Source organism: Ailuropoda melanoleuca, chromosome 5 (assembly GCF_002007445.2).
Source record: "Ailuropoda melanoleuca isolate Jingjing chromosome 5, ASM200744v2, whole genome shotgun sequence".
Classification (NCBI taxonomy): domain Eukaryota; kingdom Metazoa; phylum Chordata; class Mammalia; order Carnivora; family Ursidae; genus Ailuropoda; species Ailuropoda melanoleuca.
In genome coordinates this window covers 130,037,282-130,054,272 of record NC_048222.1, presented here as the reverse complement: position 1 = coordinate 130,054,272, position 16,991 = coordinate 130,037,282, and the positions used below count along the sequence as shown (strand labels likewise).

At 38.6% G+C, this 16,991-nt stretch overlaps 1 protein-coding gene across 1 annotated transcript in view; it reads right to left on the bottom strand.

Annotated features, from left to right (window-relative positions):
- Positions 1–16,991, bottom strand: part of TNIP3 (TNFAIP3 interacting protein 3) — a 96,295-nt gene that overhangs the window by 22,144 nt on the left and 57,160 nt on the right. Inside the window, exons 4-8 of the mRNA XM_034661674.1 lie at positions 11,305–11,391; positions 8,045–8,125; positions 6,263–6,328; positions 4,675–4,806; positions 2,476–2,604 (exon numbers count right to left, since the gene is read on the bottom strand). Of these exons, the coding sequence (XP_034517565.1) occupies positions 2,476–2,604; positions 4,675–4,806; positions 6,263–6,328; positions 8,045–8,125; positions 11,305–11,391 (495 nt within the window). The remainder of the gene's footprint in view (positions 1–2,475; positions 2,605–4,674; positions 4,807–6,262; positions 6,329–8,044; positions 8,126–11,304; positions 11,392–16,991) is intronic.

Genomic DNA, 16,991 nt, shown 5'->3' with positions numbered 1-16,991 from the left:
TGTACTAAATGAGAAAAAAAACTTTTCATAGCTCATCGCTTTATAGCTATGCTTTCTAAATGACGCTTTAAGGTATAGATGTGGCAGACAAAATCTTTTCTACCTTGAAGTGCCCTTTTATTTGTATTTTTTTTTCACTAGTCATAAGTAATGCATCATGCCTGCTAAAGCAGGAAACTCGGGGCCAGAATTGGCTTTGGACATATTATTGTACTAGCTAAGTTATTTAATTAATTAATTCATTCCATAGATATTTAAGAACATACTGTGAGCAAGGCCTTGTTGCTGGCATTCAGAATACAGCAGTGAAAAAACCAGAAAAGCTTCAGCCACACTGTGACTGTTGTATGTGTGAATCCACACCTTCAAATAAACACATATTAAAATTGTATTTTATAACTGTGTTCTTATAAAGAATATGTTAATATTAATATGAAAATGTTTTTTTCAACCTAAAGGTTCATTTTTTTTCTCCTGATTTTAAGGGAAATTAAACATATTAATAGGCCACTAAAAATATCATGAGTCCTCAATACTGTGCCTACTAGCCTAATAGAGAAGTCAGTTCTGCAAAACTCTTACCCTCATGGACCTTACAATCAAGATCAGGAGACAGGAAACAAATTTGGCAAAAGGAGACACTGAACATATATTAGATAACAATAAATTCCAAGGAAACATTAAAACAGGAAATATCAGAGTTGGAGTATGTAATTTTAATTAGGATGGCCAGAAAAATCCTCTGCGAAGGTGACATTTGTATAAAGGCCTGAATTTTTACTCAAATAAATTGTTTTCATTTTCTCAATTTTATTATAATCACAAGGGTTAAAAATTTTTTACTGACTTTAAAAACACTCTGTTAAATATAGATACAGATACACAAAAATGAAGGGTACACATAGACATGAGCAAAAAACAGAGTTCTTGGCTGTTCTAATTTCTACAGGGTTTATATTCTTGTGCCAACATTTACGGAAATGAATTAGAGAACAGGAGAAAACTTATCAAACAATATATCATAAATGGGGAAGATTTCAAATATAATCTCAATGCTAGTTCCTCTAATTCATCTGTGGAGGATTTCCAACAGAGAATTAAAGGGAAAATTCATTTGCCCTGAATTTGTGTCTCTGGATATTGTTTTCTTCTCTTAGAGGATAGAGAAGTACATTGTTTATGAAGTTAGTCTTTACTTTGCCATTTTCTCCTGACAGTAACTTGACTCACGAACAGACCGAGAATAGCGGCACATTTGTAAAGCATCCTGTCAGCTCTACAGGCACAAACTTAACACTCTGGATCTTTAAATGATCCTCTGAACACTAGTTAACTACAAGATGCAAGGTCCAAAATCCTGGCACTGAGCACTTTTTCAAGGCCAATCACCTACTCTTGCTTTAGAAGGAAATTTCTGTTACTTCAGTCAAGAAAGATCTAACCTGAGGGGCATCTAGGTGGCTCAGTCGGTTAAGTGTCAGCCTTCAGCTCAGGTTATGATCCCAGCATCCTGGGATGGAGCCCCTCATCGGGCACCTTGCTCAGCGGGGAGCCGATTTCCCCCCTCCATCTGCCCACCGCTCCCCCTGCTTGTGCTCTCTCTCTCTCTCTGTCAAGTAAATAAATAAAATCTTTAAAAAAATGAAATCTCTAACTTGAGAGATGAATAACTTGATTCAACATGTACTCTAAGTATTCCTATAGTCCACATCTGATGTGGCTCTCTGAAACATCAGCAGCAAAGGATTTGTTTCCTTGAACAAGTCAGCAATCCCTTCCCCGGGAAAACTAAGCTGTGAGTGCATAAAACTCTCACAGATACACACACACGCACACACAGATGCACAAACTCTCCCTGGTCATCCTTTGGCAGCAGTTCACAGGCAGCCCCTTTGAATAGCTAAGTGGCAGCCAACCCATTTAACCACTTGTGTTTTTCTCACAGACTTGCCCCTCCAACCCCCACCCCAGGCCCCACACCCCAATTAAAGGTGAGTTTTAGGCTTATTCTCTGGAAGGCCGCCATCTCAGCCTTGGGTTTGGCATTTAGCATGATTCCATACAGTCTGCCTCACAGCCAGTTCCAGAGTGATGATTTTAAAGAGCAGCCTGTTTCCTCAGGAAACTTTTGCGGTTGACCAAGAGGTATGCTATCGTTCACAAACACCCACTTGCTTTATGTGGTTCTTCGGACTAAAAAAATAAAGAGTTCTTTCTGTCTTCTAACATTTCTCCTCGTTCCTCTTTTTCACGGTGATTTTTTGCAGGGACACTAATTCCTTAAAGCCTCCTGAGTCAATTTTGGCTGAAAGAGGCAGATAGGAGTGACTGATAAAATTACAGAGAAGCTCCTGTGGGAGCTCGCAAGACTAGGAGCAGCCCCGCAGCCCAGATGTCGCTGTGCCTCTCAGGTAGGAACGCGCTCTTTATACAGGGACCTCGCCTTCCATCTCCCCAGCTTGACCTGGCTGATACCTTATTGAGGCGTTTTATTTCACATTCGTAATGTTCCTTCTTCTTGTTCACAAGAGCATTTTTTTCTTTCAAAAACTTATTTTCTTTCTTCAATTCATGTAATTCTTCATTTAGGCTCTCCTTTTCCTTCTGAAGTAAACAGCAAGAAAACAAAATTGCAATCAGTAAAATTCAGAGGACATAATATTGTAGAAATACTTCTGAAATACAACAAAAACAGGGCCTGCTAGCCTCTCATTTCATGTTCCATTTAAGCAATATTCTCTAGGTAGAAGACAGGATAGAGAAAAATCTTTCTTTAATCCTTAATGCTACTAAATTTCATGATGCCGGAAAAAGCTCAAAATCCCAATCCTCACTTTCAAGAGTCAAATGGGTCTACTGAATAAGCTAGTTCCCATGTACTGTTACGAAATGATAGATAAATGACTTAGTAAAAGTAATTAAACTTCTAAAAAGAAAAAAAAAAGTATCATTGCAACAAAATATACAAAATATCTCAAAATCCAACCCTGTCTGTATCATTCTGGACTGAAGAGAGGGAGAAGAGGGTAATACTTCAGGCAAATAAGCGCCTTCACCACAGATAATTATTCAGAGCACCGTATTGTTGTGATTATTACTCTTAAAAGATAGAGATCAAAAAAAGAAAAAAAATTGTAGAGGTCAATTAGTTCAACTGCCATCACTCCTCCATGTTCCAGATAACCTTCAAGGTGTCCTGCGTTTTAAATAACTGAAGCAAGGTTAGTTGCTTTGACACTATGCGTTCTGGATTCAGACATCTGTCTTCTAATTCTTAATTTGTATTTTAGATAGTAAACTTTTTGTGGAGTGAATTGGATTCCTAATGGCATTCAGATTTTAACCTAATAAAAAAAAATATTCCAGAATGTAGGTAAATCAAGATGAGAAAATAGCTAATATATATATGTTAAAGTATGCTCCTTTAATGATTAGTATTTCCCAATACAATAATTAGATTTAAGATATCTACTTTAGGTGATTTGTTTGTTTGTTTGTTTTGTGTTTTGTTTTTAAGTAAAAACATTTCTATTTGCTTTTACTTAGAATGGGCTCATAATACACTTAGAAAATGAATGAATCATTTTCTAACTTGGCATAATTTAAAAGAAAAGGACTTCAACTTGAATATGGTTCCAACTGCGTGAAGGAGCAATTGCCATGATTCCTGGTCAGGGTCTAAATGGAATAGGAAGGGACTGCTCCAGGACCACAAGAGTTGCTAAACCTTGTTTGTTTTCCTCTGACTCACTGAGGCAGAGATACCCTTCACAAAATAGGAAAACCTACACTGACAGTTGCCTGCAGTGATTTGAGACGTTGCCTTAGTACTGGCGCATGTGTTAAAATACAGCCAACGCCTCACAATAGCAGTCACAACACTTCACCTGAAAATATTTACAGTTCTTGTTTTTTCTTAACATATGTAAAAAAAATGAGGGTCCGTTAGAGCTTAAGGTTTTTCTCCCATTTTCTACAATATCAATTAAACCCCATAACCAAGAGTAAAACCAAGAGTATTCTAGAAGAAGCCTGTAGCCTTCATGACCACCATCTTGCTCTCAGCAGGGATTAATGGAGACTTAGGCTCTGGAGACGGGGTCCAAGTCCCATTTTCCCAAGTACTAGGTTGGCACGGTTGGCAAGTCACGCAACCTCGTCACCTCTCAGCTTTCTTATTTTTAAAATGGGAAAAATAATATTTTCCTCACAGATGGGCTGAGCTTGTTAAATGAGATAATCAGGGTAAGGTCATTTTAAAAATGTTTTATTTTTATGATGACAAAAGCAAGTACCTATTTGTAAAACTCTGTAAGCTGAAAAGCAGCTGTACAAATACAAGGTATCGGCCTATTATTATTAACACTAGTAATAAAATAATATATATGAGTAAAAGCAAAAGAGTAAAATGAATCTTCTAGGTTGAAATGTGCTAGAAAGATAGCTCCAAATCTCTGGATCAGTTCTGTCTGCCGGTAGAGCCTGGCACACGTGGGCATACCCACTTCGTCAACGAAGGAGGAAGCCAGCACGGTGTGGCCCTCGCTCTGATTGTGAACTGGCCCTGCTCTGTGGCTCTGGGGACTTGCGCAAGCCCCCGCCCTCGCACACAGGTGTGGGGTACGTGTACTCAAGCCCGGGGGCGCGGGAGGTGGCTCCGCGAGCCCCGCCCACCTCCTGGCGCTGCAGCCGCTCCCGGGTCAGGTCGAGCAGCTTGTCGCTCTCTCTCTGACTCTGTTGCCGCTCCTTCTCCTGCGTGCTGAGGAATCTTTCTGTGGCGTCCAGTTTCGTTTTCAGCTCTGCAACCTGAGGAAGTCGTTTACAGAGTTGCAGAAACCTCTTCTGAAATTCACACCCCCCTCCCTCCTCCCGGACTTATTCCCACCCCATGCACTCGGGGACAGACACGCCCCCTGGGGAGGGGCCCCTAAAGAGAGGTTCTATTTCTCATCCCCTTTTGTTTTTTTTGTTTTTTGTTTTTTATTATATTATGTCATCCCCTTTTGAAAAGACCCGCACAAGTGCATTTAAAAAAGAGCTTCCTCTACGGGGAAAAAGCAAACCCCCGAAACAGCCTTCAGCCCCTTCCCTCCTTTCTCCAAACCACACCACTTCCCAGGGAATAAAGATTTAAGAATTTAGACGGGGGAGGGGTGTAACACACTTCTGGGCCTATCATTCTATTCCTAACTCTCTGGAAATGTGCCTTTCCCTGCCATGAAAAGGGGTAGAGAGTAATTTGCCTACACCAGAAAAAAAGACACGGCTTTTAACTCATCAGCTATATGCAATGTTTGACCCGCTACGAAATGCCAAGTTAGTCCTCACACAGTGACAGTGGTCTAGTTGAGAAGCCTTACAAAAGGGTGCTTCACCAAAGATGCCCCTTGTTAACCCGGGGTCTTCACACACCTGCCAGTCGTTCTTCCTGAGCGCTTAAACGTTTTCTCTGGGACCATGTTCTTTAAAATTTGGGGACCGAATATAACAGGGTGGCCTGACCACGGCCTGGTCTAATAGGAACATTCTCCTGCACTAACTAAATTTAATACTTCTGCCTATCAAAATGGGGAAGAATAGAGCAATATAGCTATGTTACTCACTTGCGGTCAGGTTTCTTAATTCTGAATTATTTAGGGGAATTTACTTTCTCCTTTTCTCTCTTTGAATGTGGAATAAATTAAAATGATAAATTGACATTCACCTATTAAAAGGGATTCTCTCCAAAAACTTTCTCACCAAAACAAAAGATTCTTTGACAGAAAACATACTTTAGGGGGGCAGGGGGATGCGCCACTTCCCCTCACACTTTCACTGTTACCATTGTTTATTTATCTGTACAAATAGCTTATGCTATCTAATTAAAGAATGAGAGAACTAGCCTTGTGTAAAACAGTGTGAACTTTAAACCATCTCTCACCTCACATATAACCTTGTGTGTTCATGGCTGCTAATAACGAAGCCAAAGCCAGGAGATTCTGTGAGCTAAGATAAATGTGTGCATAAGAACTCTAGCGACCTGTCGAGAGGCTATTTTTAGTACCTTCTTTTTTTTTTTTTTTGCCGTGCTCAAGATAATTCACTGATATCCTTCATGAATCTTCAGTACCAAGAAGCCAATAATACGCTTAGCACCTCCCCCCATCATTTTTCAGCAGTTGGCTAGCCACAAATAACCTGCAGTGAAATCAGTGAGAATCTTCACAGACTTGGTCCCCCAGCTTATTGATCCAAAGCAAATACTGAGCAGAGAGGTGTTTACCTTTCTTTCGTATAACTCTTTCATACTTCTAAATTGTTGATCCCATTGCTGGTTAACTTCCAGGAGCTGAAATTATTAAAATTTGGTAAATCAGTATGGATTTTTGCCCATTTGGAAATCTGGCTGAAATGAAATCACTTTTTGGGGTTGCTAAGATCTTGCAAGCCATGGGTGAAGACAGTATTCCTTTCACCAAGCACTGGTAGGGCTGGGATGATTTAATTGAGTACACTTTTCCCATTTTCATAACTGGCTCATATATGAAAAACTATTATTAAGTCTTCGGTATATCTTGACTAGCCAACTGAACCATTTATTAGCAACTTTCAACTTTGCTTAGTTACTTGAATTTTCATCTTTGTGTAACCCAATCAAAATCCGGTAAAAATTTGTGCATATTGATGGTTTTCTGTAAGATTTATTAATACATGAAGCGTCTTTTTTCAAAACTTTCCATATTTTTCTATATGCTTACATTGATTATTACAATGAAATATTTCTTCTAGCTTTTTAAATGAAGAATTTATATTAACAAATTCCAAATCACAATAACTGATCCCATGTGCTTGCAATAATGTGCTTTTTAATATCAACACATGATTTGTAATGTATACTCAATGAATGGATATCATTTTTCCAAAGTATAGATTTTTAAGAAATCATAGTCTTACCATAAGACAATTTTTAGAAATAATGTAGGCTGCTATTTGGAAGCTTTAAAATTATGTGCTAGATAAAAGGAAGAAAAAAACACTATGACCTGTGTTTTAGTTTTCTTGGAAGGGAAGAACTGTAACTTCTGTACTTCCTCCATTAAGAGAAATTCCAACATTGTCAATATGGGACAGAGATCAAGAAGATAGTCATGATGACTAAAAAGAAGCAAGATATTCTCCTAATTATGAAACAAAATATCTAATCCAGACAGGCAGTCACTAGGTAAATCTTCTGCTGGAAATAGATATGGGTATTTAGTATAGACTATATAATATTACTATATAAGGATATCTGATCTGTTAGCATTTTAAAGATTAACATTTCTATGCTATGTTAACATTACTCTGCTATCATTCAGATAATTTTCCAGAAGGGCTCAATATTTTATGCAGTATCAACGAGGAATAGAAAGCACCATAGAGAAGATATGAAGGATATAACATGTATAATGGTTTAGAACAGTAATTTAAAAACCGACAACATACACAGTGCTAAAATTGTTATACTTTTCACCTCTTCATCTGTCAAGAAGAATAAAAAGGTTCTAACATTCATTAAACTGAGAAAAACAGAACTCAAAATAACATCTGTCACATCCCTAATGGCATTTTAGAAAGAAACATTTTTTTTTTATGATAATGCTTCTTAACCCCTATGTGGTTGGATGCCCAGCTCATGAATTCATAGCATCCAAGTCAATTACGCTTAAAGCCTGTGACAGTTTGAGTCTCAAGGTGTGTCAGTTTGCAAGGCATAACGGCACACATGATAAGCTCACATAGTCTATGTGGAGGAAACATCTAAGTTTTGAGGAAAGTTAAGATTATAATTATTGGATTTATGATTTTGTCATTTTTCACTCATTTACACAAAAACTGAGCGGTTGAGTAAGAGAAATGTAAGTGAATAAGAAAAAAGCACTCGCTCTCAAAATAATGCTGTCCAATATCCTAGAGATAAATACTGTGACCCAATAACAAAAATAGAGACACTAGATATACATTCTATTTTATTCTTAACGTTAAATCATGGTATATGTTGCTTCAACTAATATTTCTAAATTACCTCTTTTCTCTGTTTTTCCAAGCATCTTATCTTTTGTTCAAGAGAATTCGTCAAGTTCTTTCTGCTTGATGATTGATCACACTTAAAAAAAAAAAAGAGTGAAACAAAATATAACATAAGCAGGAGACATAACAAGCAGGAGAAATGTTGTCCTTCACAAACTCCATGCATTTGACCAGCTCTCCTGTTGTGATTCATAAAAATATCTTATTCTAGTGGTACAAACCCTCACACCATGGTCCCTCATAGAGACCTGTTGATGGATAAACTTTATATTATATTTCAGATTCCTTTATATGAAGTAACTGACAAATAATTCTCTAATAAATTACAAATGTATCTATACAACAGGCAAACAAGAAATTAGGATTTCACGAGTTTGGATTTCAACCCTTTTCCAAAAAAAAAAAAAAAAGGAAATGAAGAGTATAATTCTTATAGAAACCAGATAAGTTTCATGGATACATTTCGGGTATTTACATTAAGTAATAAACATTTCTAAGAAGTCATTTCTGTAGATGTGTCCATATCTGAAAAGTGGCCCTGGCAAAAGTCAGAGGACTGATAGAACCGTCAAGAAAAAAAGGCCAATACATATAAGTAAAAAGCAGCAAATTGATTCTCAATGTCCATCATACAATTATGTTATAGAGAGGTTGGCATAGATTATCTGGTATTGTGCAATTTTAACTAGCTCTTTGAATAAAGCCAGTAGGTTATAAGTTTAGATAAATAATAAATCATTGGCACAGCAAAAAAGTTAACTACCTTTCTTTTCAGCTTTTTTTTTTTTCCCAGCATTGGGGTTATTTATTTAAAGAAAGCAGAAAAGCTCTGGAAACTGTGGGCCATCTGTCTAAATGGACCACCAACAAAGTTCACTTAAGTGCTGTTTTCTCTATATTTACTCTTTAGTCTTGTTACCATCTCATCTCTGAGTCATATAAACAGTACAGCGAATCTGGTGATGAGGATAGTCCTAAGTCTGCTATTCAGTTTTCGGCTCAATAGTTATGGAAATTGATTACAGATATTCATGAACAATTAAATATTTTCAAAATGTGTTGGGTTTTGCCAAAAACATTTATAGGAAGTGTTCTTTTACAATCATCATGGGATTTCAAGGACTTTTTCCATTAGAAATGATTTATTGAACTTTCTCTATCTTTACTTATCTATGTCTCACTCAACATTTTAGGACTGGATGATACTTTATATCTCTCTAGATGCTGTTCTTAGTTTTCTTAGCTTCTTCTTATTCAGACCCATGTATACAATTAAGACCACATTTTAAAAGACATCATCTTCTGTGGGTCAATAAATTCAAAATTGTTATACTTGCTTCTGACGTCAAGAAGCTGGTTCGGCTGAGTTCCAAAAGTAACATCAAAATCTAGGTGACAATATGTTGGGTCTTGTAATTGGGCTTTCCTTTCATTAGGACGTCTAGACTCATTCTGCATCAGAACAGACTGTTAGGTACATTTGATCTGGAAAATGCTGTGAGCCAACTGTATTTTGGGTGTCCTGAGCTCAGCAAAGCAGAGGTGCTGTGAGACCAGATTCCAAACCAGTGTTTCTTAGTACAAGAACACACAAAAATCACTGTGGGAGCTTGCTAAACATAGGACACCTGAACATTGAAACAGAAGTTCTGAAAAGGGAGTCACTGCATTTCCATTTTCTTCTTAAAAAACTATTTTTTACAGCAGCTTTAGGTTCACAGCAAAATCTAGTGGAAGGTACAGAGATCGCCCATATGCTTGCTGCCCCCATACCTATGTATACGTCATCAGCATCTCCCAGCAGAGCGGTACATTTCTTACAGTTGATGAGCCTCTACTGACACACCACCCAAATCCATAGTTTACATCAGGGTTCCTTCTTGGTGTTGTACATTCTATGAGTTTGAACAAATGTATAATGACATTATAGTATCCTACAGAATAGTTTCGCTGCCCTAAAAATCCTCTCTGCTCAGCCTATTTATCCCATCTCTATTTTTAATAAACTTCAGAGGTTATAGTTAAATAAAGTTAAAGTGTATCCTATTCCAGACCATGTGTGGAAGCACAGATTTGGGGTCCTCAAAAAGTCTCCTCTCTATTTGTGATATAGACCAAAAAAAAAAAAAAGAAAGAAATCTGTGACCAGCAAGCATTTGTATGATCCAGCCTTCTGGGAATCCAGATTAAGAGTAATTAAATAGTGTGCTTTATTTTTATTTATTTATTTATTTATTTTTGCGATACATAATTTTCTCCGGAAATAAATTGTAAAACATTTGGACTTTGATTTTTATTTTATAAATAAGAGTTACTAAAAAGCTAGATACTAAATCTGCAAGAGAGAGGGAAAGCACAGTAAGAGGAATTGCCTAAAGCCATAAATGTATCACCAGGGGTTTCTCTGGAAATTAATCAATATGTTACCATGGTAAATGGTAAAATGAAGCAAAGTCAATCAAACACAAAGTTTTGAGAGAATTTTCCATTTGTATTTGCTTTGCTTTCCAGTTGCTAATGAAGGTATCTGATGTTTCAATAAGTACAAAGATTTTTAGTCATTGGTTCTACTGAGGGCCCCCTTACAGAACAATTATTCTTTGTATAGCGTAATCTGTGCTTAAAGTATCTGGGTATTTCTCTCTCATTTACCATAACACCCCGACCGGCTTCTGAGATATTCAAATTCTGACACTGCTAAATTAAATATCTAAATGAGCAAAAGAGTTCCACTTAGTTTGCTATTATACCTCAATTATCTCTAAAAAGAACTTCAAGAAAGCACTTTCATTCATTCATTTGGTAAGTAAGTATCTGTTACAGTAACCAGCAACCCAACAAAAACTATGGTATTAATTGCACATACATAAATATGTTACTATGGCTACTCTTTTGCTATAATATGTTCTATTCCCAACTACACCAATATTCTTTTTAAATTTTACATTGAACCAAATTTCTCTAAATCAAGAGCAAAATATGGAGCCCACAGAACTGGGGAGCTGAAAGGACTTTGGACAGGATTTAATCTCACTTCATAAAAGAAGAAATGTAGCTCAGAGGGATCAAAGGAAACGCAATGGTCACCCAGATACCTTTTCTTTGTTAAATAACATTGATCAAAAATATAAAGCAGATATTATCTAAGGAAAGTGAACTAGCCATTTCTAGTCTTGTTCATCATTGCATAATTAACCATGAGAAATGCAACTGATGCTAGACACGGTCATTCATCCCCTAGACATGTGTTCTTACCTCTGCATGCTCCGTAGGACCTTCTGCAGCACTCATTCTAGTGGTTCCTGGCGCAAGATGGGCCGTGGAAGCTGTTTTTCCCGGAGTCTTGGAAGACAGAAAGATAAAGGGAAAGAAAATGTCTTCTGCGGGATCTTTTAAATTGAGATCAAATACACAAAATTTTAAAAAGACCACATAGTTAACTCATGATAGAAACTAACAGCAATAATTTTCCATTAAAAATGAACAGAAGTGTCTCCGTATATGGTTTACAAAGAATAAGGTCATCAGCACAGCAACTGTGATTTTAACTTTTCTTCTCCTCCAGATAGGGATTTCCCAGGATGTCTCAAGGAGGCCGGCTGTGACTAAGACAGGCCTATTAGCCTTGCCTATGGTAGTAAGTAAATTGTCATTCTTCCTTTACTGGCAGTTTCTCTGGAGGAGGAAGTTACCACAGAAAGCCTGGGCAAACCAAGTCTTTGCTCAGTAGCCAGACTGCCATAACTTCATTGTATTTCCCAGAGAATTAGGTAACTGTTGACTTTTGATAACTCGGTTACTTGCTTCCCTAAAGGCAAGATTTTCTGGCAATGCCTTCTAACTGCCCTGAGCTGTGTGGAACTGAATGAGTCATTCCAATTCTGTAAGTGCTACTAATTCCTATGGAACTAAAAGAGAAAATTCATGACAACAAAAACGGGCATTGTTGGCAAAGCTTATCTTTTATATTGGCAGAAATTTTAACCTTGGTTCTCAAGTTTAAGCCTGTCTTTTGCATAGATCAAGTCCAGATTCTCTCCATGATTCATTTGCAGTTCAATTTTTTTTGTTTTGTTTTGTTTGTTTTGTTGTTGTTTTTCCACTAACATTTTAGTGCTAACTAGCTGACTCATCCTTTTACCGGCCATTGAGGTAATGGAATACTGGGTCGTACAGGTAAAAGTGTGAAAAGACGCATGCTTGGAGCTAAACAAATGGGCTGTGGTAGAGCAGAAGGCCTCATTCCGGACATGGGGGAGAGGGAGCAAAAAAGAGCTAAGAAGACAGAAAGCAAAGAATGTGTTGCTGAAGGAGGAGAAGAAAAAATTTACAATCACTTAGTTTACATTTTTTTCACACCTTCCTATGAGATAGCCTCTCATTTATGGGATGAATCCCAAAACTCCTGAAATTCTAACTTTTTAAAAGAGAATAATGGGTGCCTAAGATTTGGCTCTCCTTTTTCTCTTTCACATCTTCCACCACTTCCCCACTCTTCCTGTGCTCTAGCCGTCTTCTAAACCCCCTTCATTTCCTGAAACAAGCCATGTGTCTAATACAAGCTGCTTTCTCTGCCCAGAACATTCCCTCCTCTGGGCCCCCCCCAACCCGTTGACATGGAAAACCTGTTAATGCTTCTCTTGCCCATGACCTTATTTGATCTCCTGTTACCAACCAGGCAGAGCCCTTACTTAGTATCTATAATAGTTTATTTGCATGTTTGCATGGTCACCTCCGCACCGTGACACACAGCATGTGTTCAACGCATTCTGCTGAATGAGTAAATCGATGTATAGCTACAGGCCAAATTTATAGATTTTTTTGCTATGTGTGTGTATGTGTACACGGTTTTGTTTTCTGCCGGTTTCTTGGTCTGTCCTGGGGGTACACTCGAATGAAATGGAGTGATGTTTCCTTAAGGCAATATCCAAAAATGCAGGTGGGAATCAAATTGTTCAGATTTCTAAAAGTAAGAGTTATGACTCACATATGATCTGATTTTAGGAGCTATAAGCAGAGATTTCCTGGAGACTGACACTTCATTAACCCTAAAACCTGCTCAGCAAAAAAGAAAAAAACAAACAAACTATAACATGAAAATATTTTCTTTCAACCCTCCTCCCTCACAACACAGTTATACATATATTGTTCAAGGTTCTCTTCAGCCTTATCTGTGTATTTGGTAATAATAAACCCAGTGGATGTGATACCATTAACCTAGAGGAGTGGTGCGAAAGAACAGTTCTTGCCAGAAAGTACCATCCTTGGCCTTGGTGTCTCTTGGGTCTCCTCGGCACCGTCATCCCGACGCACGCTCATTGTTGCCGCACAGCATGGTGCGATGGAATGAAAATCCTCTACCTTTGCACTTTTCATGACAATTCCTTTGCCTCTTCTGCTATGCAGTTTAACAGCAAACAGATTTTCGATTAGTTCCAGAGAGCCGTGTGGTAATTTATGAATTAACAATAACTCTTCCGGAGAGCCCCAAGTTTAGTTTGAGAAAAAAGGAACTTACATTAGGCCAGCCTGAGAACTAAGCTGGCTATTTTCTGTTACACATGCCCTCCTTACCTCACCTCCAGCTTTCTCACATGAGCCATGTAAGAGTCTGGCTTGTAGTCAAGCTTTGTTTCGTGACAAGTCTGACTAGCTGCAATAACCCTCAGAGGAAAAGACATGTCGTCACTCCATGTTTCCAAGAGGATTCCGAAGAGTCCTCATTTCTCAAGTGACTAAAATATTACACAGAGGAAAGTAATGAACAGAGAGAGGTATGGTGAAGAAAAAGGACCAAGGAACTACCAGTCACTGGTTTGTAACTCTTACTTGAGTTGATGATACTTCTCTCAAAACTAGTCTAAGACAGATCATCACATTTCTATAAATTCTTGGAGGCGTTCTTTGTCAGGTAAAATAAACATGGCTTTTTTTTTTTTAAGCTATCCTTTTAGAATGAGGGTTGAAACCCTACTTTGCTTCCTGAACCTGTTTGCATGAATTTTTAAGTGAGTGTGTTATCGCGGCAGGACTGAGAGCCTCAACTGGGGATGCAAAGGCTGATGGGAGTCAACGCATCTGGACTCCTAACTTGGCTCTACCTAATTCACTACTTGTGACTTTGGGTATGATTCTTAAGGCCTCTGAGGCTCAACTTCCACATTTATTGTTTTTTTTTTTTAATTTTGTTCAATCTTAATTTGGATCAAATTTTAATTTTTTATTTTTTTTAAAGATTTTATTTATTTATTTGTCAGAGAGAGAGAGACAGAGAGAGCACAAGCAGAGGGAGAAGCAGGCTCCCTGCTGAGCAAGGAGTCCAATGCAGGACTCAATCCCAGGACCCTGGGATCATGACCTGAGCCAAAGGCAGACACTTAACCGACTGAGCCACCCAGGCGTGCCTCGACTTCCACATTTGTAAAATGAGAATAGTAATAGTGTTCTCCTAGGGACACAATGGTGTCCTCCTTGCTGTCTATGAGAATACATATAAAAGCTTAGATATTAATAATAATATGATCTTTAAGATAGGGATATCGATCCTATTATCTGTGCAACAAATAATATGAAAAAAGGAAGGGCTATCAATCATTTCCATTTCACACTTGGCACTGAGTGGATGCCAAAGGAAAATAAGCAAAGGTCCCTGCTTCTAATGAAATTAAGGTATACACACATACGTGTGAGCGCACACACCTGCCTGGGAGGATTCAGAGGAGAGAGAGCTCGTTCTCAGCCTTAATTGTTATGGAAGGAGCTTCAGTTTCTGCTGGGCCTTGAAGGGTGGATAGGATTTTGATAGACGGTGAAAGCTGAGGTGTAATTGCTGTAATGTGAGCAACATTACTGAACCATCCTTGGCCTTGGTGTCTCTTGGGTCAGAGCAGAGGTGACGAACCTAAGTATGCAGGAGTCTGACAAGCCCCATGTAACTAAAGTAGAGCTCGTCTAAAGTTGGTTTGGATCAAATTGTGAAGGGCTTTACATTTCACATTAAGAAATTTTGACTTTATTGCATAGACCACGGAGCCACTGAAGACCCTTGAGAAGAGGAATTTCACACGATCCAAGTGTCTTTTTCGTAAAAAGAAACCTGGATATATGCATTATGTACCAAAGGAGTGAGGTCGACAACTGCAATACCACTTAATAGATGGTGTCAAAAATAGTATTTGAAATATTTAACGGCTTGCAGTAATCCAAATATTTCCCAATCAGTTTGTCTAGGGCACTCCGAATGAACCAGTCACCCACTGATATCAATCACGCACTTGTCTCTATTTGGATGCACCTCCTTCTCCACTTGTAAAAAACCTATTTCCTGATCTTCCCCATAAAAACTTGTCTTCCCCGTGACAGTCAATGGCAAACTTCATGCTCTATATTACAAATCTGGGAGTTGATATACTTGATTCCCCTTTCTCTCACAACCTGTATCCAATGTATCTGAACATTTGTAGGCATTTTGAAAGTATACCGGAAAGGAGAGCAGCACGTTGGCCCAAGAGCCTAGAGGCGTCCTAATTCAATGAGAGAGCAGCAAGGTGAAATAAACATATTTTTCAAAATGGGAACTTTAATGTTTGTGCCCTGATTTCATTCATGCGCAAGTTTTTAGAGAACGTCCAGTAGTGGCTGAAATCTGTCTCTGTGTCATATCCTGCTTCCCCGTTTACTAGCTATGTGACCTTGGGCAAGGGGCTTAGCAGCTTTGGACTGATCACCAAGCCCCGCCCACCCTTAGGTGCAATAACCTAACAGCCTCTGTGCTTCTGCTCTTGCCCCTCCCCCATCCGTTATCAATATAGGAGCTATTGTGAGTCTTTAAAAATACGTCATTTCATGACACCCCTCTGCACAAAACCTGTCAGTGACTTCTCATGTCACTCAGAGTGAAAGTAGAACTCCATAGAGTGGCCCACAAGGCCCTACCCTGTGCTTCTCTGACTTTTTCCTCACTAGTCTTCCCTCTGCGCACTCTACTCGGCGTCCTGTCCACACTGCTGCCCCATGAACCTGGCATGCACATTCTTTGCTCTCCCTGCTGAGAACTATCTTTCCCCTAGGTATCCACACGGCTCACCCCCTCACTTTCAACAGGTGATTGCTTAAATGTCCCCTGTTTCTTGAGTTTTTACCTGACCTCCTGATTTAAAGTTGCTCTCCATCCCAGCACTTTCTGTCTACCTTCCCTGCAGTATTTTTCCATACCACTGTATATAATACAACATAGATTTTTCTTCTTTGTTGCTTCCCACCATTAGAATGGAAACTCCATTGATAAAAATTTGTGTCTGTCGTGTTCATTCCATATTTCTCAAGTCTAAGATCATGCCAATTATTTTAGTGCCTACTCAAGTACTCATGATGCTCAGACACACATAAAGACTCCTCTCTACCCAAAATTAAATCAAGAATGTTCCTGAATCAGCTATTTTCTTAAGAGATTATAAAAGATCTAAGGATCAAAACCTTCAACTTCTTAGCCTCCAAACTAGGAAATCACCTCTCCTTTCAGACGCCAAGTTTGAGCCTGGATAGGAGAGTCAGGTGAGACAGGTGTCCCAAATTCCACAACATCATGGGGGGATTTTTGCTTTTGTCTCTCCAGCTTCTAACTCTGTAACAATTCTTTCAGGCAATTTCAAATGTTGCTTGAGGTCTGTTACCACTATATACTTTTAGTTTTTAGTGCATATTGGATACATCCTAGGGCAAATCGGTTTCTGCTGACTAGTCTGTAGTCTTTGTGGAATTGCAGACTTTATGCAACTTCTACATAGGAAGATTTCTCAGCGCTGCACAAAGCAGCAAACAATCTGAGCCAGCTGGACCATAAGCCCTCCCTGGAAGGCTCCCCTGGTTCTTCAGAGCAGTTAGTTATTTCCTCCTTTGTGATCCCAGGGTGCTTTGTGAGGCATCAATTCCAGCATTTACAG